Below are 24,219 nucleotides of genomic sequence, written 5' to 3'. Positions count from 1 at the left end.
TCTTAACCCATCCTGCTCTTTAAAAACTTTCTGTCTCCATCTCAATCTGCTATTAACTCTATTTTATGGGCAGTTTGGTGCAGTGGTTAAGAGTCCATGCTATGCATCCAGGCTGCATGGGACTAATTAGGGCTCTGACGCTTGCTGGCTCTGTGATCATGCATAATTTGTGTAAGCTGTGACTCAGATTCCTCATTTGTATAATGGGGGCAATACGCCTATCTCATAGAGCTGCTGTGAAGACTAAGCGTCAATTCACCTAAAACACTTAGAATAGTAAGTAAGTAGTAAATAGCTTAGTTTCTAGTTAACCTATATTCTATACTTTCCTAAATTATTTATAATAATTTTTTGGAAATTCATTCAACTGTTACTGCGTGTATCAATATGTGTGTGTGCATGTGTGTGTGTATATGTGTGTATTTTGTTTACCTATCTTTTAAGGCAGCAAGTTCTATTTTTCTTAATTCTTAATTCTTTCCATAATCCACTTTGCTGTCCTTTGAGTTACAAAACCTATGGACTAATTGGTTTGTGTCTTCTTTAATAAGTTTCTGGGAGTTTGCAGTATTTACTTAGTATGGTCTACTGACTTGAGTACAGAGTCCCTGGTCATGGGCATTTTAATATGGACGGAGTTTAAGGTTGGCCCATCTGAAGCCATTTGTAATTCTTTATTTTTTCCAGGAATAAGGAATGGCAAATGACAATACCCAGCTAACATTGCTTCCACAGCGCTGCCAGCTTCAGCTCCTAGCACTTGGTCCTTCACACAGTAGTTACACAGCATCACTCCCCACTATTTTCACTCCCAGCTGCATTTGTATTGCCAGGGAGTATAGTCTTAGGGAGAGAGGAATTAATGAAGCATGAAATAAGTTTGGCCATATAGAAAGTAGCACTCATGTGATAGACAAGTAGTAGTTTCTCACCTTCTTATTGAAAAAGATTATGTGGACATCAATCAGGTGTTGTAGTGGGTGAGGATGAATGAAAATCCTCAACTCTCATGTTTTTATCCTCCTGAAACGAAAGTATAAGATAGTGGTTAAGAGTGACATCAGCATCATGGCAGTGTGTGGCACTCTCTTTGCCTTTCCCCTTCAATCTACAACCAGTAAAAACATCCATAACTCAACAAAGGTGCCCTTTCCCCTTCGATCTACAACCAGTAAAAACATCCATAACTCAACAAAGGTGCCTTTGCTCAACACAGCAGGACATCAGAGAATCCCACACATCTAAAGGTGGGTGGGCTGAAACACATGGAAGAGGCAGAACTGGGCAGAACAGCAGAGGTGGTGCCTATGATCCTGGACCCTCAGCCATGGTAACTGAGCCTGCAGCCCCAGAGAACCTGGTAATATCAGGGGAAGCAGAACATATGACTCCAGCCCTCCAGCCAAAGTGGTGCCCCTGGCCAAAGAGATCCAGGCAACAGTGACAGTGGCCCTATGACCCTGTCCTTCCAGTTATGGAGATGCCTATTACTCTGGCTCCCCCTGCCTGCCCCTATCCACAGTGGCAGTGCCTATGAGCCTGACAACCCTGGACATGGTAAGGACACCTGGGACCCTGGCTACCTACCCTCCCCACCCTGCCGGGGGTAGTGGAGCATGAGCCCATGGACATAGCAGAAGTACCCACCAACCCAATGTCCCAGGTAGTGATGCCAGTAGCAGCAATGCATTAATGACCCCAGAGGCACAAGCAGCGACAACCAGGGCAATGGATGACACCTCTGACAGAGGTGGTGGAGAGTGGAAAATGCTGATGCTCAAATATAACCAGAAGCAGCTCAGATAAGTGACCAAAAATTTGTGCTATATCACCCCTACTGGAAAACAAGAGAGGCCTCTAGTTACTAATCTGTTGAATCTTTTGAATCAATTTTTTTTTTTTTAAAAAGCTTTACCTAAAGAAGAAAGGTGTCCTCTACTTCAAATATGCTGGTAGAAGAACAACTCGTCAAGCTCAATGAAGAACCATGGTAACACTGTATCACAAAAAGAAAGTGACAGTTCTCCAAAAACCAAACTTAGAGCCACAGAATATTGCAATCTTACTGATAGAGAATTCAAAGTAGCTGTCATAAAGAAACTCAGTGAACTAAAGGAAAATACAGGAAGGCAGTTCGATAAGCTCAGGAATAAAATTGATGAACAGAAGGAATATTTTTCCAAAGAGACTGAAACTCTAAGAAAGAACCAAAGAGAAACTCTGGACCTGAAGGACTTGATAAATGAGATGAAGAAAGCACTGGAAATAGAGCAGATGATATGGAAGAGAGACTAGTGAGCTTGAAGATAGGAATCTAGAAATGATACGGACAGAAGGAAGAGAGAATTAAAATCTTAAAAAAAGAAGACATTCTTTGAGAACTATTTGACTCTATTAGGAAGAGCAGCATTATGTTAATGGGTATCCCAGAAGGAGAAGAGTGGAAGAAGGGAGGAGAAAGTTTATTTAAAGAAATAAGAGCAGAGAATTTTCCAAACCTGAGGAAGGAACTGGATATAGAAGTCCATGAAGCTGGGAGAACAACTAATTACTTCAATGTGAAAAAACCTTCTCCACAACACATTATATTAAAGCTGTCAAAATAAATGACAAAGAATTTCAAAGGCAGCCAGAGGAAAAGACTGGCAACCTACAAAGGAACCCCAGTTAGGCTATCAGCAGATTTCTCAGCAGAAACTCTACAAGCCAAGAGAGAGTGGAATGATGTACTCAAAATATTGAAAGATAAAAACTATCAGCCAGAAATACTCTTTCTGGCAAAGTTATCATTTAGATATGAAGGAGAAATAAAATTTCTCAGACAAATAAAAGCTGAGGGAGTGCATTTGTATCAGATTTGCCTCATAAGAAATGTTGAAAGGGGCTGTTCTTCCTAAACGAAAAGGTAAAAGTGTGCAAAACTTTGAGTAAAGTGATCAGTAGAATCAGAAAATTGCAACTCTATGTCAGAATAACGCAGAGGTTAAAGGGGAAAAAAGCAGTAAAAACAACTATAGCTATTGCAAGTTGGTCACAAACTCACAACATATAAAGGGATAATTTGAGATGACAGAAACATAAAAATGGAAGAGGAAAGTACAGAAGTCATGTAGTCAAATGACGATAAGATGCTATCGGCAGAAAAAGAACAATTTTATCTATGAGAATTTTAAACAAACATTATGGTAACCAGAAAGCATAAATCTAGAGCAGAGACATGAAACATAAAAAACAGGAAACTGAGAAAATATCATAGAAAACCATCAAACTAAAATGGCAGTCAGAAACACAAGGAAAAAGAAATAATGGAGATACAGAGCAACTAGAAAATAAAAGATAAAATGGCAGTGCTAAGTCCTCATTTATCAATAATCACTCAAAATGAAAATGGATTCAGTTCACCAATCAAAAGACACAAAGTGGCCGGATGGATTAAAAAAACATGACCCAATGAAATGCTGTCTCCAGGAGACTTATGTCAGCTTTAAAGACAAACATAAACTCTAGTGAAGGGATGGAAGATGATACTCCAAGTAAATGGCAGCCAAGCGAAAGTGGATGTAGCCATACTCATAACAGACAAAATAGATTTCCAGCCAAAAGAGGTAACAAAAGACAAAGATGGACATTATATAATGATAAAGGGGACAACACCAACATGCACCTAACATATGATCACCAAAATATATAAAGAAATTAACAGACCAAAAGGAAAAAAGTGACAGCAACACAGTGATAGTTGGGGACTTTAACACCCCACTTACATCAATGGATAGATCATCCAGACAGAAACTTAACAAGCAAACAGCAGCTGTAAAACATTAGACCAGGTAGACTTAGTAGATTTATACAGAACATTCCACCCAAATGTAGCAGAATACACATTCTTCTCAAGTGCACATGGAACACTTTCAAGGACAGACCAAAAGTTGGGACCCAAACTAGTCTCAATAAATTTAAGAAGATTGAAAAAAATAACAGCACCCTTTCTGATGAAACTAGAAATCAACTACAAGAAGAAAGCTGGAAAAATCTTAAATATGTGGAGACTAAACAGCATGCAACTGAACAAATATTGAGTCAAAGAAGAAATCAAAGTAGAAATTTAAAAATACCTTAAGACAAATGAAAGTGAAAATACAACATGCCAAAATCCATGAGATGCAGCAAAAGAGGTACAAAGAGGGACGTTTATAGCAATACAGGCCTACCTCAAGAAAGAAGAAAAATCTCATATAAACAATCTAACTTTACACCTAAAAGAACTAGAAAAGAAAAACAAATGAAGCCCAAATTCAGCTGAAGGAAGGAGATACTAAACATTAGAGTGGAAAGAAATGAATAGAAACTAAAAAGGTAACAGAAGAGATTAATGAACCTAAGAGCTGTTTCTTTGAAAATGTTTAAAAAAATTAACAAATCTTTAGCTAGATTCACTTAGAAAAAGAGAGAAGGCTCTGATAAATAAAATCACAAATGAAAGAGAAGAAATAATAATGGATGTCACAGAAATGCAAAGGATTAAAATAGAATATTATGAACAGGTATATGCCAACAAATTGGACAATATAGAATAAATGGACAAATTTTTAGAATTATACAACCTTCCAAGGCTGAATCATGAATAAATAGAAAAATTGTAATAGACTGATCACTATTAAGGATATTGGAACAGTAATCAAAACCTCCCCAAAATCAAAAGTCCAGAACCAGACGGTTTCACAGGTGAAATCTAGCGAACACTCAGAAGATTTATTACCTATCCTTCTCAAGCTCTTCCAAAATATTGAAGAGGAGAGAATGCTTTCTAACTCATTTTATGAGGACATTACCCTGACACCAAGGACAACACACAAAAACAAAACTTATACGCCAATATCTTTGATGAACCTAGATGCAAAAATCCTCAACAAAGTATTAGCAAGCTGAATGCAATAGTACATTAAGATTATCATATCTTATAATCAAGCGAGATTTATTCCAGGGATTCAAGGATGATTCGATGGCTGCAAATCAGTCATGATACACCACATTAACAAAATAAAAGATAAAAATCATATGATCATCTCAGTAGATGCAGGAAAAGCAACTGATAAGATTCAGCACCCATTTATGATAAAAATTCTCAATAAAATAAGTATAAAAGGAACATACCTCAACATAATAAAGACCATATATGACAATATCATAATCCCAGCTAACACATCCAACAGGGAAGAACTGGAAGCTATCTAAGATCAGGAACAAGACAAGGATGCTCACTCTTACCACTTTTATTTAACATAGTATTGGAAGTCCTAGTCAGAGGAATTAGGCAAGGAAAAGAAATAAAAGGCATCCAAATTAAAAAGGAAGAAGTCAAACTGATGCTACTTGCAGATGACATGATTTTATATATAAAAACCCATGAAGACCCCACAAAAAACCCTGTTAGAACTAATAAACAAATTCAGTACAGTTGCAGGATACAAATCAACATACAAAAATCTGTTGCATTTCTATACACTAACAATGGACTAGCAGAAAGAGAAATTAAGAAAACAATCCCATTTACAATTGCAACAAAAAGAATAAAATACCTAGGAATAAATTTAACCAAGGAGGTGAAAAACATGTACACTGAAAACTATAAGACAGCCTGAAAGAAACTGAAGGCTATGCAAAGAAATGGAAAGATGTTCTATGCTCATGGATTGGAAGAAGTAACATTGTTAAAATGTCTACATTACCTAAAGCAATATACATATTCAGTGCAATACCCATCAAAATCCCAAGGACATTGTTCAAAGAACTAGAATATAAAAATCCAAATATTTGTATAGAGCAACAAAAGACCCCTGAATAGCCAAAGAAATCCCAAGAGAAAAGAACAAAGCTGGTGATGTCACACTCCCTGATTTCAAACTGTATTACAAAGCTATAGTAATCAAAACAGCATGGTATTGGCAGAAAAAGCGTCACACAGATAAATGGAACAGAATTGAGAGACCAGAAATAAAACCACACATATATGGACAATTAATTTAAAACAAAGGGGCAAAGAATATACAATGGAGAAAGGATGGTCCCTTCAATAAATGGTGTTGGGCAAACTGAACAGCCACATGCCAAAGAATGAAAGTGGACCACTATCTCACACAACACACAAAAATCAACTCGAAATGGATTAGACTTAAATGTAAGACCTGAAACCACAAACTCCTGGAAGAAAACATATGCAACATACTCTTTGGCATTGGTCTTAGTAATATCTTTCTGAATACGTGTCCTCAGGCAAGGGAAACAAAAGCAAAAATAAACAAATGGGACTACAGCAAACTAAAAAGCTTCTGTATAGCAAAGGAAACTATCAACAATAAAAAAGACAACCTACCAAATGGGAGAAGATATTTGCAAATCTTGTACCCAATAATGGGATTAATATCCACAATATATAAAGAACTTGCACAACTCAACAACAAAAGTTGGGTAGAGGAGCTGAATAGACATACAGATGGCAAACGAGCACACAAAAAGATGTTGAATATCACTAATTATTTGGTAAATGCAAATTAAAACCACAATGAGAGGGCTTCCCTGGTGGCGCAGTGGTTGAGAGTCTGCCTGCCTATGCAGGGGACACGGGTTCGTGCCCCGGTCCGGGAAGATCACACATGCCGTGGAGCGGCTGGGCCCGTGAGCCATGGCCGCTGAGCCTGCGCGTCCGGAGCCTGTGCTCCACAACGGGGGAGGCCACAACAATGAGAGGCCCACGTACAGCAAAAAAAAAAAAAAAAAAAAACCACAATGAGATATCATTCCATGCCCATTGGAATGGCTATTATTAAGAAAAATGAGAAATAACGGGTGTTGGAGAGGATGTGGAGAAAAGAGAACTCTACATATTGTTGGTGGGAATGTGAATTGGTGTAGCTATTATGGAAAACAATATAGAGATTCCTCAGAAAATTAAGAACAGAACTACCATATGACCTAGCTATTCCACTTCTAGGTATTTATATGAAGAATACAAAGACACTAATTCGAAGTATATGCACCCCTATATTCATCACAGCACTTTTTACAATAGCCAAGATATGGAGATAACCTAAGTGCCTCATCACAGCACTTTTTGCAATAGCCAAGATATGGAGATAACCTAAGTGCCCATTGAATGGGTATAGAAGATATGATATCCATATCTATATCTGTATCTATATATCTATATCTGTATCTATCTATCTATCTATCTATCTATCTATCTATCTATCTATCTATCTATCATCTATTCAGACACAATGAAATACTACTCAGCCATAAAAAGAAGAAATCTTGCCATTTGTGACAACACTGATGGACCTTGAGGGTATTATGCTAACTGAAATAAATCAGAAAGACAAATATTGTATGATTTCACTTACATGTGGAATATAAAAACAAAAACAATATCTCCCCAAAACAAAATAAATGAACAAACCAAATAAAAACAAACACCTAGATATAGAGAACACAGTAGTGTTTACCAGAAAGGAAAGGTGTGGGGAGGACGAAATGGGTAAAGGGGATGGATAGAAACTACCTTTTGGTAGTGAGCACGCTGTAGTATATACAGAAGTCTAAATGTTGTACACATGAAACATACAATGTTATAAACTAATGTTACCTCAATAAATAAAAAGTTAAATTTAATTAAAAAATAAAGGTAGTGGTTAAGAATTCACAATACAGACTCACATAGGCCTGGTTCAAATTCCAGCTGATAGCTGGGTAGTCTAGGTCAAATCAATTAATCTCTTTGAGCTAGAGTTTCTTCATTCATAATGAATAGGCATAATAAAAATTCCTGTATCATATTTATGTGAGCGTTTACACTAGGCAGTGTTCAATAACTAGTAGCTCTTATTAACCTGAAAACATCCTTCTTCCACAATTTCACAGCACAGCTCTGTCCTTCCCCTAGGGTATGGGGCTCAAGACCCAGCCCCCAGTTCTTTTTTTTTTTTTAGTCTTTATTGGAGTATAATTGCTTTATATTTTTGTGTTAGTTTCTGCTGTTTAATAAACTGAATCAGCTATATATATATATATACATATATCCCCATATCCCCCTCTCTTGCGTCTCCTTCCCACCCTCCCTATCTACCCCTCTAGATGGTTACAAAGCACCGAGCTGATCTCCCTGTGCTATGCGGCTGCTTCCCACTAGCTATCTGTTTTACATCTGGTAGTGTATATATGTCAGTGCCACTCTCTCACTTCGTCCCAGCTTACCCTTCCCCCTCCCCGTGTCCTCAAGTCCATTCTCTATGTCTGCGTCTTTATTCCTGTCCTGCCTCTATGTTCGTCAGAACCATTTTCTTTTTTTCTTTTTAGATTCCACATGTATGTGTTAGCATACGGTATTTGTGTTTCCCTTTCTGACTTACTTCACTCTGTATGACAGTCTCTAGGTCCATCCACCTCGCTACAAACAACTCAATTTCATTTCTTTTTATGGCTGAGTTATATTCCATTATATATATGTGCCACATCTTCTTTATCCATTCATCTGTTGATGGACACTTAGGTTGCTTCCATGTGCTGGCTATTGTAAATAGTGCTGCAATGAACATTGTGGTACATGACTCTTTTTGAATTATGGTTTTCTCAGGGTATATGCCCAACAGTGGGATTGCTGGGTCATATGGTAGTTCTATTTTTAGTTTTTTAAGTAACCTCCATACTGTTCTCCATAGTGGCTGTATCAATTTACATTCCTACCAACAGTGCAAGAGAGTTCCCTTTTCTCCACACCCTCTCCAGCATTTATTGTTTGTAGATTTTGTGATGATGGCCATTCCGACTGGTGTGAGATGATATCTCATTGTAGTTTTGATTTGCATTTCTCTAATGATTAATGATGTTGAGCATCCTTTCATGTGTTTGTTGGCAATCTGTATATCTTCTTTGGAGAAATGTCTATTTAGGTCTTCTGCCCATTTTTGGATTGGGTTGTTTGTTTTTCTGATATTGAGCTGCATGAGCTACTTGTATATTTTGGAGGTTAATCCTTTGTCAGTTGCTTTGTTTGCAAATATTTTTTCTGATTCTGAGGGTAGTCTTTTCATCTTGTTTATGGTTTCCTTTGCTGTGCAAAAGCTTTTATGTTTCATTAGGTCTCATTTGTTTATTTTGGTTTTTATTTCCATTTCTCTAGGAGGTGGGTCAAAAAGGATCTTGCTGTGATTTATGTCATAGAGTGTTCTGCCTATGTTTTCCTCTAAGAGTTTTTTAGTGTCTGGCATTGCATTTAGGTCTTTAATCCATTTTGGGTTTATTTTTGTGTATGGTGTTAGGGAGTGTTCTAATTTCATTCTTTTACATGTAGCTGTCTAGTTTTCCCAGCACCACTTATTGAAAAGCCAGCCCCCAGTTCTTATAGGAGGCTGTGAGATTGGTGAGAGTTGCCTATGGGGTAGTCAGTGGTAGGATGGCCAAGAAGGTGGTTGGAATTAAGGGCTGATGCAGATAATCAACTAGTTTGGGCAGTGGGGCACATGAATCACCCAATACCAAAATTCTCCAAATTCCAGAAATGATTGGAGATTCTGCAGGATAATTTATCCCCAGGAATGCAGAGTTGATGGGTCCTCTCTTCTAGCTGTTGCTCTGGCATTAACAGAAAGCCACTCTTGGCAATCCACAATTCCATTATTCCTAAGTACTAGCGCTTCCTGGACTGTAGACATCTCCCTGGATTAAGGGACCCAAGGGGTTCGGGCTTCTACCTCCTTATGACCCCTGACCTGGAGATCTTTTCTTCCTCTTCATTTTGGACCTCTTCACTGATCCTTGAGGCCCTTGGACATAAAATGTCTTATCCCACCAATACTTTCCCTTCCCTCCCCCCACCTTTTTTTTTTGTTTTTTTTTTTTTGTTTGTGGTACGCGGGCCTCTCACTGTTGTGGCCTCTCCCGTTGCGGAGCACAGGCTCCGGATGCGCAGGCTCAGCGGCCATGGCTCACGGGCCTAGCCGCTCCACAGCATGTGGGATCCTCCCGGACCGGGGCACAAACCTGTGTCCCCTGCATCGGCAGGCGGACTCTCAACCACTGCGCCACCAGGGAAGCCCTCCCTCCCCCTTTTTAAAGCCAGAATGTGATTGTCTGGTGGTTCCCACACCTCAATTTAATTGCCTACACTGAGACTATTTCTTATACAGCATCTTACCTGGCTTTTTTTTTTAACCTTGTATACTTCACCCAGTGCTTTTCATACATCATAATAGAGACATCATCCCCAAAGCAACCCTATTATTCTTCTCCCTAAAATAGATACAGAAGTTGGGAATTCATTTCAAAAAGGGCTGTCAATTACATTTGTATAATAACTATTATCCTTTATCCAGCAAGTCTGCCACAGAAGTTCATCTAAACTTTGGTTTGGAAATTCCCCATGGATTCTGGCAGATTATCCTCTGGTATTTCTAGTTTCTAGTGCTGTTGAACTTTTATCTCTGTGTTTTCATGAGGGCAAATCCAGAATCCCTATCTTTCCAATATCTTACCTCAGATTTCCTCATTCACATTTACAGAATGGGTAATGTTCAGTCTTTGAATACAAAGAGGTGCAATTTATGTAAATTTTTACAAACAACTTGAAGACTAACTTAATAATTCTTTGAAATATTATCTTCTCTTTCAGCTGAATTTTATTCTGTTTCTGAATACTGTTAGAGTTCTGGCTACCAAAATTTGGGAGACGAATGCGGTTGGGCATGACACAAGAAAACAATACAGGTAATTCCAGGACATACATCCATCAGAGGAAATATTTTGGTTACTATTTAGAGTAAAGGACAGATATCAGTTGATCTGAAATGTTTCTAAGAGACTAAATTGTGAACGTGTATTTTCGTTTGGTTTAACTGTGCTTGTGCTATTTATCAGAAAAGTATATATATTTTAGGAAAATATAAATAACAACAAACCTTCCCAATATGCTTAAATTCTAAGTATATTTTTAAAAATCTGTTCTTAGCAGAGGGGATTTTACCATTAACTATGTAACCTATGTAACTATGTAATCTCTTGTTGATGATCTTGGCTGACAATTTCACTTGCCTTCTTAAAATAATGTCATAACTGAAAAAAATCAAGAAAGTGTATTTGCTATATTGTTTCCAATCTTCCCATCAAATTGGTACCTCCCAAATATTGATTTTTAAGAACTTTCAAATGTACTGATTGAAGGAGGTCTGTTATTCAGTCTTTGCTGAAGAAAAGGACAAATTAAGTATTTATAATCATTATCAAACTGTCTTAAGAATGTGTCCATTTCTCCCAATGATCATTTTGGAAGTTCTGAATCGTTTTGGAAGTGGCTTCTATCCACCTGAACATATGCACCACTAGTCAGGTGCATGTGGATTAGTTTTTGTAATCCCCAAACAAGAATCTATTTCTTTCTGCCTCACATTGTCATGAAATGCTATCACAGACACAGAAAGGAAGAAATCATAGTCAACATTTCGATCTTCTCTCACAAACGTTCTCTAAGTCCTTTGTGGAATCATTCCCGTGCACCGTGTAGGCAGCATTTACTGTCAGGGAGAAAAGAGTACAGATACAGATGGACTGAAGTCTAGAATAGGATGCACAGTATGAACAAACCATCAGCTGCTAGCTCCAGTCATTTTCAATATGCTGCAAGTGGTAGTATTAAAATCATGCCTGTGTTTACAGTGAAGGGTCTGTGCTATACTAGAATAGCTTGTCTCATGTCACATTCCATTGGTGAAGACAAAGGTCAAAGGATGATAAAAAATGGAAAATATAAGTAGCCTTTCATTCTTCATAAAATGAAAAAGTGCAGTGGTGTTTGAAAGCTAATTATTTCTCTAGTTCTGAATCAAGGCTACTTATTTCTCTCATTCTGAATAAAAGCTACTTATTTCTATAGTTCTGAATAAAAGCTACTAATTTCTAGAATATCCGAATGATGTGAAATTATACTTTCAGTAGAAAGTTGCTCAAGAGATTTGAGAAACTCTGGAGAGAACAGAGTGGATTATCTTTAAACCAAGACAGAATAGACAGCTTATTTGCAAAAAAAAAAATAATAAGTAAGTAGGGAAAGAAAGAAAGAAAGAGAGAGAGAGAGAGAAGGAAAGAAAAAGAAAGAAAGAAAGAAAGAAAAGAAAGAAAGAAAGAGAAAGAAAGAAAGAAAGAGAGAAAGAAAGAAAGAAAAAGGGAAAGAGAGGGAGAGAGGGAGGGAGGGGGAAAGGAAGAAAGAAACTGAAAGAAAGACTAGTGAGGAAAGGAAGAAGATTGTAATCATTTGAGATTACTGGGGCATTAATGATTCTTAGAAAAAGAGGGATATTTGAGAAATAAAGAAGAAGCCTGATTTGGCTGTTTCTTGGATAAAAAATGCAAAAAAAACAAAACCTAACTAGAAAATGATGTGCTTGCGTCATAGACTAGCTCTTTATTGCTGCAAAATGAATTACCACAAACTTAGTGGCTTTAAAACAACACACTGGCTATTTCATGGTTTGTTTGTCAGAAATCTGGGCGTGGCTTAGCTGGGTCCTCAGCTTCTGGGTCTCTTTACAAGGATATAATTGGGATGTCAGTTGGTTGGACTGGGGAAAAATCCACTCTTAAGCTCACGTGATTGTTGACAGGATTTATGTTCTTGCTGGGTTGGTCAGATGCCACCTCTCCTTGCCACATGGGCCTCTCAGTAGAGCAGCTCACAACTTGCTTCACTGAATCAAACAAGGGAGAGAGTCTGCTACTAAAATGTATGTTACACTCTCGGACAACATAGTCACAGAAGCGGCATCCCACCATCTTGGCCATAACTGATTGGTTAGAAGTAAGTCCCAAGTCCTGCCCACACTCAAGCAGAGAGGATTAACAAGGATGTAAATACCAGAAGGTTGGGAATCATTAGGGGCCATGTTAAAGTCAATCCATTATATTGGAAACTGGGATTCCTCTAAATACACAAGAAAATGTGTATGAAGAAGCAGTTAAAGGAAATAAAGGTCACATTGCTTAGTTTGTAAACAAACAAACAAACAAACCTACAACTATAGATAATTTGAGACAGAATATTTGACAGAGAATATTTAGGGAAGGCAAGAGGTATTGACCACATGTAGCTCATAAGAAAATATGAAATGATAAATGAAGATCCAAGTGTAAGAAGAGACCAGGGAGTAGTTGGTTCTAAAATGAACAGAACAAGCCAAAATCCTGCCTGTGAAAGTAAAGACAGTTATTGAGGATGGAGGTGGTACCTCTTTAAGTCTCAAACATAGAAGTTAAAGAAGACTTAGGACAGAGAAAAAAAAAAGGCATTTTACAATTTTATGAAAATAGTATCCTTTAAGCAAGAAGAGTGGAAATGAGATTAAAGAGACTTAGGGGATAGTAATCATGGGAAGTGAGAATAAACTACCTGATTTAGTATAGAAGTGACAGGAAGAAGAGGGAGAGGAAAAAAAAACTAGCAGAAGCAGTGGATCCAAAGAGATGGGGGAACGTCAGACCCTGGTAGCTCTGCTAAATAAGCTTTATGTTTTCCAGCAAGCTGTCTCTATGGAAAGGCACTCTACATTGACTAATTAAAAGGCTTGCCATTCTCTTCCAGGAAACTCGCCAAATCAACGCTGGTGCTGGTGCTGGTCTTTGGAGTGCATTACATCGTGTTCGTGTGCCTGCCCCACTCCTTTGCTGGGCTTGGGTGGGAGATCCGGATGCACTGTGAGCTCTTTTTCAACTCCTTTCAGGTAGAGAGTGCTACTAGTAATTTGATTCCTGTATTTTGCTTTTTTCCTTCCTCTGCCCCTCCCTCTGGCTTTCACGCACCTGTCTCCCAAGGGCCAGGAAAGGGGCTATTTTCTGGCACCTGCGCATTTCTGTCCTGCAGCGGTCAGTCAGGTTAACCTCCGACCACAGCAGGAGCTGTTTCTCACAGACAAGCTTGGGCTATGAGACAAGAAAGCACATTGTTGTAAAATACGTGACACCTACAAAGCAGGAATCTGTGTGTGTGTGTGTGTGTGTGTGTGTGTGTGTGCGCGCGTGTGTGCGTGTGTGTGTGTGTGTGTGTATGGAAAGTCAATGAAAGCAAAAGAAGGGATAGGCAGGGGAGAGGAAAAAAGAGAAAGGGAGACAAGTAAGAGGAAGAGGTTGCTTCCTTATATTTGATCTCATTTGAAAGCATGATACCATTTCCCTCACGTGGAGGCTACAGGCGCCTCCTAACTCTTCCTCCTGCTACTGCTTTGCTGCCACCTCCTGCCTTCAACTAGTCTCCATACAATAGTCTGAAGAATCTTAAAAATAAATCTGATAGGGCTTCCCTGGTGGCGCAGTGGTTGAGAGTCCGCCTGCCGATGCAGGGGACACGGATTCGTGCCCCGGTCTGGGAAGATCCCACATGCCGCGGAGCGGCTGGGCCCGTGAGCCATGGCCGCTGGGCCTGCGCGTCCGGAGCCTGTGCTCCGCAACGGGAGAGGCCACAACAGTGAGAGGCCCGCCTACCGCAAAAAAATAAAAAATAAAATAAAAATAAAAAAATAAATCTGATAATGTCACTGAACTGCTGAACATATCCAGAGGCTTCTCATTCCAGTCAGAATAAAATCCAAACGCAGCTTCCTGGTGTGCACAGCCCTCCCTGGCGGGGAGCCTGCCCGGCTGTGACCTCACCTCACACCATGCTCCCTGATGCCCACTAAGTTTGAGCCACACTAGCTCTTCCACAATTTCTGTACCTCAAGTTCATTTCTGCCTCAGGGGTTTGTACTTGCTGTTTCCTTTGCCTGGAATGCTCTTCCCTCTAATATTCACATGGCCTGGCTTCTTCTTCTCACTCAAACCAGCTTAAATGTCTCCCCCTCAGGGAGGTCTTCATTGAGTTCCCCCTTTGATAGATCTTCTCCATCTTCTTTTTCAATACCACTTGTTTTGCCTGCATGGCCTTTATCTTATCATCTTACATTTTTCTCCTGTGGCTATTTGTTTATATTTTAATTAACTCATTTATTTTTACTGTGTTGGGTCTTCGTTTCTGTGCGAGGGCTTTCTCTAGTTGTGGCAAGCAGGGGCCACTCTTCATCGCGGTGCGCGGGCCTCTCACTATCACGGCCTCTCTTGTTGCCGAGCACAGGCTCCAGACGCGCAGGCTCAGTAGTTGTGGCTCACAGGCCTAGTTGCTCCGCGGCATGTGAGATCCTCCCAGACCAGGGCTCGAACCCGTGTCCCCTGCATTAGCAGGCAGACTCCCAACCACTGCTCCACCAGGGAAGCCCCTATTTGTTTATATTTTATCCATCCGTATTTCCTACTAGGATGTAAGCCCTAAGAGAACAGGGACTTTGTCTGTCTTGATTAAGTTGTTTATCCCTGTCATGCTGAGCATTTCACACTGTATAAACTCAATAAATATTTTTGAACGAGTGAAAAAAAAGTTTCTGTGTGTTTTCACCTGATAAGACCCTATGTCTGTAGTTTCCAGCATTCACAGTGTAAAAATTTCACTTACTGACTAGGGGATGTTCTGTGGTCCTGGGGTGGCAACACATGAAACAAATGTAACAGAAACCAGTTCTTCATGTATCTTGGCGTGTTTTATTTAGTTATTTGGTTCAGTTCATACCAAGGAAAGATCTCAGACAAATTTCATGTATATTTAAGGATTTCGAAATATTAGGAGAGATAATTTGCATAATTTTCTGGAGGAATCATTAAAAAAGAACCCAGTTTTTCAACTTACGCATTGTGGCACAAGACACTTTAGTGCTGTGATCTTTATAATTAAAATTAATTAATTAAAACATTCTATTTTCTCCTCCAGGGTTTCTTTGTGTCTATCATCTACTGCTACTGCAATGGAGAGGTAAGTTTGAAGGAACCTCATACCTCCTGCAGGTCTAGCTCCGAGTAAGCTCATAAATGGCCATCGCAATGTGACCGGAATCTCTTTAGAATCCTCAGGGGTTACAGGACAAAGTGGACACAGAGAAGGGAGATATTTTAATCATAAATTATTTTGAGAAAGGAAGAATTCATGTAAATAAGCCAAGGTCTTCCTCTTCCAGCACTTTTCAATGTCAATTCAGTTGCAACCCTTGATATCAAAAACCCAGCTTAACAGGAATGCAGACTGATACTTGGAAGGACCGTGAACTTCATATTCCAGTCAATGCTTCAACTTATATTTTATTTCAAGTTCTATAAGAAACTCAAATATAACTTTCCCTGGGAATAATCCATTAGAACATTTTGACATTTTTAAAACTACAAGATGGTGATGGGACAATTTCAGTTCATTTAGGAGTTGGCTGGAGAGAAAGAATGGTACCGATCTTTTAGATGACATCAGCTTACCAGGTTTCCACTGCTTCCAATGGAACTTTCAAAAAGCTCCCTTCTGGAAAGTTGCAATAGCAAAATTGAATCTTCAGCAGCAAGAATGGAAACAAGAGCCCTACCCTACAAGGAATGCCCTTGCAGCACCCACTTTTCACCATCCAATCCTTTTCTCAATTTCCCTCCTTCAGTATGCCCATGCAGAAGCGATGGTGTTACAGTTACATTTCCAGCTGAGTACCTTCCATGCCCTTCCACAGCCTTAGCTGGCACTATTTATCCCATTTTCTCCTCCAACCCCATGTCCTCTTTTCCTCTCCCATGAGTCCGATATATGTATTGGCTGCATTTCAATATGTACTACAGTACTGCACCATCTGGGGTTGGTTGAATCCACCAATGCAGAACCCCAGATATAGAAGGCCAATTGTGAAGTCATAGGGGATTTCAGGCCTGTGTTCTTCAAGGGTCAACTGTATATATAAAGTCCCTGGCGCACAGTGGAACCTTAGTGATTATTACTATCATTGAAATCAGGCAGACATCCATCTAACAAGGTTCCAGGATCTCTGATGGTTTCTGATGCACAATATGGTCCTTGCGGTTTAGGTTCAGTCTGAGGTGAAGAAGATGTGGAGTCGGTGGAATCTCTCTGTGGACTGGAAAAGGACGCCCCCATGCGGCGGCCACAGATACGGCTCCGTGCTCACTACCGTGACGCCCAGCACCAGCAGCCAGTCGCAGACGGCGGCCAGCACACGCATGGTGCTCATCTCCCGCAAAGCGGCCGAGACGGCCAGCCGGCAGCCCGACAACCACGTGACTTTACCCGGCTACGTCTGGAGTAACTCGGAGCAGGACTGCTTGCCACACTTGATCCATGCAGAGACCAAGGAAAGTGACAGGAGGCAGGGAGATGCGATTCCAATGGAGGAGTCGTCCACGCCATTAGAATTTAACCCAGACCCTGAAGGAAGCAAAGGAGAAACCGAGGATGCGCTGTGAATCAACATTTGTGTCTTGAAGGAGCTGATCCATCTGGCTGTGGCAGAGGAGCGTGGCTAGCGTCCCTCTGCTTGAGCCCCAGAGCTGAACAGTCAGGATTCAAGTGTTCACAGCCTTTTTAGGCTGTATGAATTGGCTCCTGTAAATACTAAAGCCACAAAAGGAGAACTGTCAGTGGAATAATTACCTTATTTTGGCATCACATTCTCTTCTGAATTGATGTGTAGTACCTGTAGTACTTGCTCTGTGATTGTTCATTTTTCTGCTACTTTTGGGTAGAACAAACCGTTTCAGTTGCTCGACTCTAGTTTTCTCTCATAAATATCACTCGAAATATGATAGAGATCATTTAGTATGTGTCATTTTCTTTTTAACAAATTAGTATTCTCTTTCTCACTTTAAGGGACCTCTATCATTGCATTCATTTAGCCTGTTCATCGGAGCAATTAGGATCTGAAAATACATTGAAAGATGAAAGATCTCGGAACAAGTACACACTGGAAAATAAGCTGGCTGGACTTTGTTAAAATAATAACTGTGTGAGAAACTTGTTTCTAGGAATAAGGAAAATTAGTCAAAAAAGAATACTGCACATATTCCTCTTTTTGAATGTCCCCTCTGTGACCAGCCAAATCTCAAGTCTTCACTCTTTTGTAAACCTTGACATGTCACAAGGTTTTCTTAGTCAGTGAGCTTGTGTCTGCAAGCTGATTTTGTTTATAATCATTTATAGTGATAGTCACACTGCTTCTATGTTTTTTTTCTTTGTTCTGTTACTCTATTCCAGATGGCATGTGGGATAAATTAAAAGTTTGTTTTAAAAATATATTTTGGGTCACTTTTTTAAATGTTCTCTTAGCACCTACCTTTGTTTTTGGGAATCAACCAAATGTCTCTTCTCCACATCTACAGAGATCAGCATGTAGCCCCAGAACTTCACTGAGCTTGAAATTTCAGTGTATTGCAGTATTGAAACATTTACTGAGTGCATGTTAGGTACCCAGCATCCTGCTAGGTTTTTACAAGCATTAAGTTATTTAATCCTCACCACAAAGTTATGGAGTAAGTCTTATCACCGTCCCCCTTTTTACAGATAACAGCGTGACTCACAGAGGTGGAATGACTTGCCCAAAGTCACACAGCTAGTGATTGAGAGAACACGGTTTCAGACACAGATCTGACTTTAAGTCCCATGTTCTTAGCCATATGCATACTGTTGCCAATGTATATATTGACCATTCACAAAAAAATAAATGAATTCCTTCTGGGTAGAGAATGCTTTAGGAACTCTTATTGTGGTATGGTCTAGCCTCTGACCCTCATGAAGTTTCCACTCTAATGGGAGAGCCAAATACACATAGGAAATGAAAACATCACAGAGTAATGTGTTTTTAGGTGAAATGACACAGGTCAAGCTGGTCCATCTTACTTTGCTGAATGGTTTAAATATACAAATAGTGTTATGATGAAAAAGGTACTCTGATGTCTACATGCCCTCTTGAAAACTATTGCACTTTTCTCCCATGTTCATTCTTTCCTTCCTCCCCTGTGACAGACAGAGGTCATTTCCTTCCCATCCTGTTTACGAAGGTGCCATGGTGCATACTTAATTCATTTGATTCAATGCTATATTGAATGCACAGGTTTTGATAATGTTTGCATCCAATTAGACAGCTAGGACTGTAAGTTATACCTGTGCATTGATTTTATCAAGTAAAATATCGAGTACTTACCAAGGATTGTCATTGAACTAGTACTCTTTTTTTTGTAATTTTTATTCTTTTATTAAAGTGTGGTTGATTTACAATGTTTCAGGTGTGCAGCAAAGTGATTCAGTTATACATATACATATATATGTGTATATATATTTTCAGATTCTTTCCCATTATAGATCATTAGTATATTGTCACATATTAATGCTACCTCCCTGTTAGGAGAACCATCATGGGCTGAGCCAGAGATTAAGTTCAGTTCCATTGCTACTTTTGTGCAAGGCTTTATAAATCACTTACTTTTCTTTGTAGTTCAAGTTCTCTATCTTTAAAATGAAGATATCTGACTACCTTAGAGAAATGTTCAGGTGATAAGAGAAATCACATATTGAAAGCACTTTGTAAAATAAAAATTCCATACAAATATTGATACTTGGTTTAGGTTGTTTACTGTTTAAATTCCATTTTGCCCCATTGTATTATAAAAGGACTCATTGGTCATTGCAACATAATAATTATAAGAATATATATATTTTGATAATATGGAGAACATTCTAAGCCACCCTCAAATTCCAAGGCTAGACCACTATTTCTTTACAATAACAAGTAAGAATAAAGCCCTCAGACTCACCAAAGTTTAAGTGAGTCACCAAGTGACTCAAAGTTTAGTCATTCACAAATTGAGTGAACATTTACTTAGAGCCTATTATGTGACAGATACTATGCTATGTGCTAGGGACATAACAAAAAGTAAGGCGTAATCTACTCCTTCAAGGAACAAACAACCCCTCAGTTGCTAGGAGTCTTTATCTCAACTGTGTACACACATTTTTTCTTCTAGGTTTTGATAATGTTTGCATCCAATTAGACAGCTAGGACTGTAAGTTATACCTGTGCATTGATTTTATCAAGTAAAATATTGAGCACTTATCAAGGATTGCCATTAAACTAGTACTCTTTTTTTTGTAATTTTTATTCTTTTATTAAAGTGTGGTTGATTTACAATGTTTCAGGTGTGCAGCAAAGTGATTCAGTTATACATATACATATATATGTGTATATATATTTTCAGATTCTTTTCCATTATAGGTCATTGCAAGATATTGAATATAGCTCCCTGTGTTATACAGTAGGTCCTTGTTGTTTATCTATTTTATATGTAGTAGCCTGTATCTGTTAATCCCAAATTCCTAATTTATCCCTCCACCACTTTCCCCTTTGGTAACCATAAGTTTGCTTTCTATGTCTGTGAGTCTATTTCTGTTTTGTAAATAAGTTCATTTGTCTCATTTTTTTTTAGATTCCACATATAAGCAATACCATAAGATATTTGTCTTTCTCTGACTTTTACTTCACTTAGTATGATAATCTCTAGGACCATCTATGTTGCTGCAAATGGCATTATTTCATTCATTTTTTATGGCTGAGTAATGTTCCATTGTGTGTGTGTGTGTGTGTGTGTGTGTGTGTACACACACACACACATATATATATATGACATTTTCTTTATCCATTCATCTGTTGATGGACATTTAAGTTGCTTCCATGTCTTTGCTATTGTAAATAGTGCTGCAATGAACATTGGGGTGCATGTATCTTTTCGAGTTAAGAGTTTTCTCCAGATATATGTCCAGGAGTGGGATTGCTGGATCATATGGTAACTCTATTTTTAGTTTTTTAAGGAAACTCCATACTGTTTTCCATAGTGGCTGCACCAATTTACATTCCCACCAATAGTGTAGCAGGGTTCCCTTTTCTCCACACCCTCTCCAGCATTTATTATTTGTAGACTTTTTAATGTTGGCCATTCTGACTGGTGTGACGTGATGCTGCATTGCAGTTTGATTGCATTTCTGTAATAATTAGTGACACTGAGCATCTTTTCCTGTGCCTTTTGGCCACCTGTATGTCTTCTTTGGAGAACTGTCTATTTAGGTCTTCTGCCCATTTTTTGATTGTTTTTTTTTTTCTTTTTGATATTGAGCTGTATGAGCTGTTTGTATATTTTGGAAATTAGTCCCTTGTTGGTTGTATCACTTGCAAATATTTTCTTCCATTCCACAGGTTGTCTTTTAATTTTTTTTATAGTGTCCTTTGCTGTGCAAAAGCTTTTAAGTTTAATTAGGTCCCATTTGTTTATTTTTGTTTTCATTGCTCTAGGAGACATCCAAAATATATTGCTATGATTTATGTCAAAGAGTGTCCTGCCTATGTTTTCCTCTAGGAGTTTTATAGTATTCAGTCTTACATTTAGGTCTTTAATCCATTTTGAGTTTAGTTTTGTGTATGGTGTTAGAGAATGTTCTGGTTTCATTCTTTTACATGTAGCTGTCCAGTTTTCCCAGCACGACTTATTGAAGATTCTGTCTTTTCTCCATTGTATATTCTTGCCTTGTTTGTCATAAGTGACCATAGGTGTGTGGTTTTATTTCTGGGTTTTCTATCCTGTTCCATTGATCTCTGTGTCTGTTTTTGTGCCAGTACCATACTATTTTGATTACTGTAGCTTTGTAGTATAGTCTGAAGTCAGGGACCGTGATTCCTCCAGCTCTGTTCTTCTTAATTTTAAGATTGTTTTGGCTATTCGGGGTCTTTTGTGTTTCCATATAAATTTTAAATTATTTTGTTCTAGTTCTGTGAAAAATGCCATTGGTAGTTTGATAGGGATTGCATTGAATCCATAGATTGTCTTGGGTAGTATGGACATTAGAACTCACTTTCTTACCAGCGATTATTTCATTTTAGAAAAGTAAATATTTATATGGTTGAGTTTATTCAAAAATCTGTGGAGGACAGTCTCATTTTTTCTAATGAGTTATTAAATATTTTAGTTCATTTTTTCTCTCTTTAGACCTGTTCTGCCTATGTCCTCCACTCTTGGACCCTCTCCCTAAGACACACAGGGAAGCAATTGCTCAGTAAATCTCTAACCTGCTCTTCCCAGAAGTTCTATGCTGAACAGATGGGCAGTTTAGAAATCGCATAGATAAACAATCAATATACATTGGCGTTATTTTAAGAACTGAGCTCAGTATTTTCAGTATATTTTATCATATAATCTTCGTCACACACTATGATGCAGTTATCACCATTTCAAAAATGTCATGATAATCAGAAGTTAAATGATTTGCTCCAGATCAAAGTAGCTGAGTCAGGATTTGAACCCAGTTCAGTTTGACTCCAAGGCCCCTGATTGTTCTCTCACCCATGTGGCCCTTTTTTACTTTCTTTATCGAGAGCTTGATAGTATGGCAAGTCAATGAGGAAATAAAAAAGATTTTGATGGTAGAATTAGCAATAGTTACAAGAATGTAAAAAAGAAATAATAACAAGATTATGGTTTTTAATAAAAGCATTTTTATCTCCCAGTATTTCATGACTATCAAAATAGAAAAAAAACTTCTGACTCTAAGCTCTTTTTAAAATTTCACCCAAAATATCTAACTTAAGTTTATAAAGGTCTAAATCCTATTTTTTAAGAACATATGCATACTGTGTTTATTGACAGTCGGTATGTAAAGTAGTATTTTGTTAACTTTTTAATTTGATGTACAGTAAACAAGGTAAGTTTCCCTTAATGCCCCACAGAAGAAAACATAAGAACTGAATTTTATTAAGGTCTTTTTCAGAAACAATTTGTATAACAAGTATCAGCATATATTTTAAAGTAAAGTGGATTTCAAAGTGACAATTTTATTTACTAACCAAATAGCTGATCCCTGTTTTCCTAAAGTCTTCCTTTGGAATTAATAGTTAAAAGTTATTAATATATTCAATCACTTTGATTCACAATAATGACAATTTTATATTGTTAAACTATATTGTTAGGGAAGGTAGTAATAAATATTACAATAAAGTCAAATTATTAAATGATAAATTCAACATTGTGTAAGTATAAAATTTTTTCTCTTTGGTCCCTTCTAAAAACTTACTGACCTTAATGTAGGAGCTAATATTTACATTATAAACAGTAAGGAGGGATAAAAAAAAAGAGAAGGTCATATAATTAAAGGCACAGAATGCAGAAGAGCGTCTCTAAAAGCTCTGACTCCTAAGGAATTCAGTTATTCTTCACCAGTTAACATGCAATACTCCAATCTTTGCACATGATCTGTTCTTAGTTACTTATTTTACAAATGAAATCCCAGTTTTCTACCCAGAGAAAGGCCACAAATCATGTTTTGTTTTGGATTCTTCAATCCTGGTAAAAATAAAGTATTATTATTATAAAAAATTAGGTGCAACATCAATGACTCGTTATTAAAGGAAATGTAGTTTCAGTAAATATGTAAAGAGGAGGATCTGCTTCCCATGATGTATTTCTTTTCTGAACATACAATATATTTTTAAACATAAGGAACATTCTTTTTACTTTCATATTTGACACATAGATTACCAAGCCATTAAATAAGTGTTTCTGTCCTGTGTATATAGCTAAAGAATCTTGATAATATCTAAGTCCTATTCTTAAGCTGCCTAATGAGGCCATGGAAAATTTGTCCCCGTATTGTTGCAAAAATGACTTTAAACAACTTTACCTTTAGATTACTCATCTCTCTGGCATTTAAAGAGAACTTTTATGTAGGGCTTCTATTTATTCACTATTATAAAAATCACTCACAGCAATGGAAGTATCTGTAAATGGTGTAGAGCCAGGCAAAATGGTAAATGTCCTTATCTCTCACCGACTCTTAATTTAATGCTGTTAGCATTTAAATTCAGCCCCTACTTAGATCCTTAATCTCTTTCAAAACCACATTCATTTGGGTGGCTTACGTGGCTCATTTGATTAATGATTTAAATGGCTAAATAGGAAAACAAATTTAGTAGATGAAGCTCTGAATTTGTATAACATTTTTCCTGCAACTCTAGCACATACAGCAGATTCTTGATGACCAAAGACATTTCCAGAGTCTGATCTTGACCCCCCCAGAGCATGGCAATAGGGTTCAGTGCCTCAGAAAAATGCCAACCTGAGCTGGCAAAAGGCGGGCACCCCCAATTCAGCTTAATTGAGGGGCGCTGGCAGCACTCCCAATTCCATTCCAATTGACAACCAGAACATCTAACATTTTCAAAGCTACTGTAACTTGGAAAGAGTGCCTGAATAAATCATAACAACTGTTTAAAATAAAAAATGGCAATTGTGATTTAA

General features: G+C 38.1%; 1 protein-coding gene across 2 annotated transcripts in view; it reads left to right on the top strand.

The window, feature by feature from the left end:
* PTH2R (parathyroid hormone 2 receptor) overlaps window positions 1–17,352 on the top strand; it is a 55,621-nt gene extending 38,269 nt beyond the window's left edge. Inside the window, exons 7-10 of one of the 2 annotated variants that reach the window (XM_060015567.1) lie at window positions 10,664–10,758; window positions 13,622–13,760; window positions 15,833–15,874; window positions 16,957–17,352. In XM_060015567.1, coding sequence (XP_059871550.1) covers window positions 10,664–10,758; window positions 13,622–13,760; window positions 15,833–15,874; window positions 16,957–17,352 — 672 coding nt within the window. The remainder of the gene's footprint in view (window positions 1–10,663; window positions 10,759–13,621; window positions 13,761–15,832; window positions 15,875–16,956) is intronic. The other variant, XM_060015566.1, reaches the window with a different exon arrangement.
* Window positions 17,353–24,219: the final 6,867 nt, after the last annotated feature.

This window comes from Delphinus delphis, chromosome 7 (assembly GCF_949987515.2).
Source record: "Delphinus delphis chromosome 7, mDelDel1.2, whole genome shotgun sequence".
Taxonomy (NCBI): Eukaryota; Metazoa; Chordata; class Mammalia; order Artiodactyla; family Delphinidae; genus Delphinus; species Delphinus delphis.
Note: the sequence above shows the minus strand (reverse complement) of the source record. Positions and strands in the feature narration are given on the sequence as shown.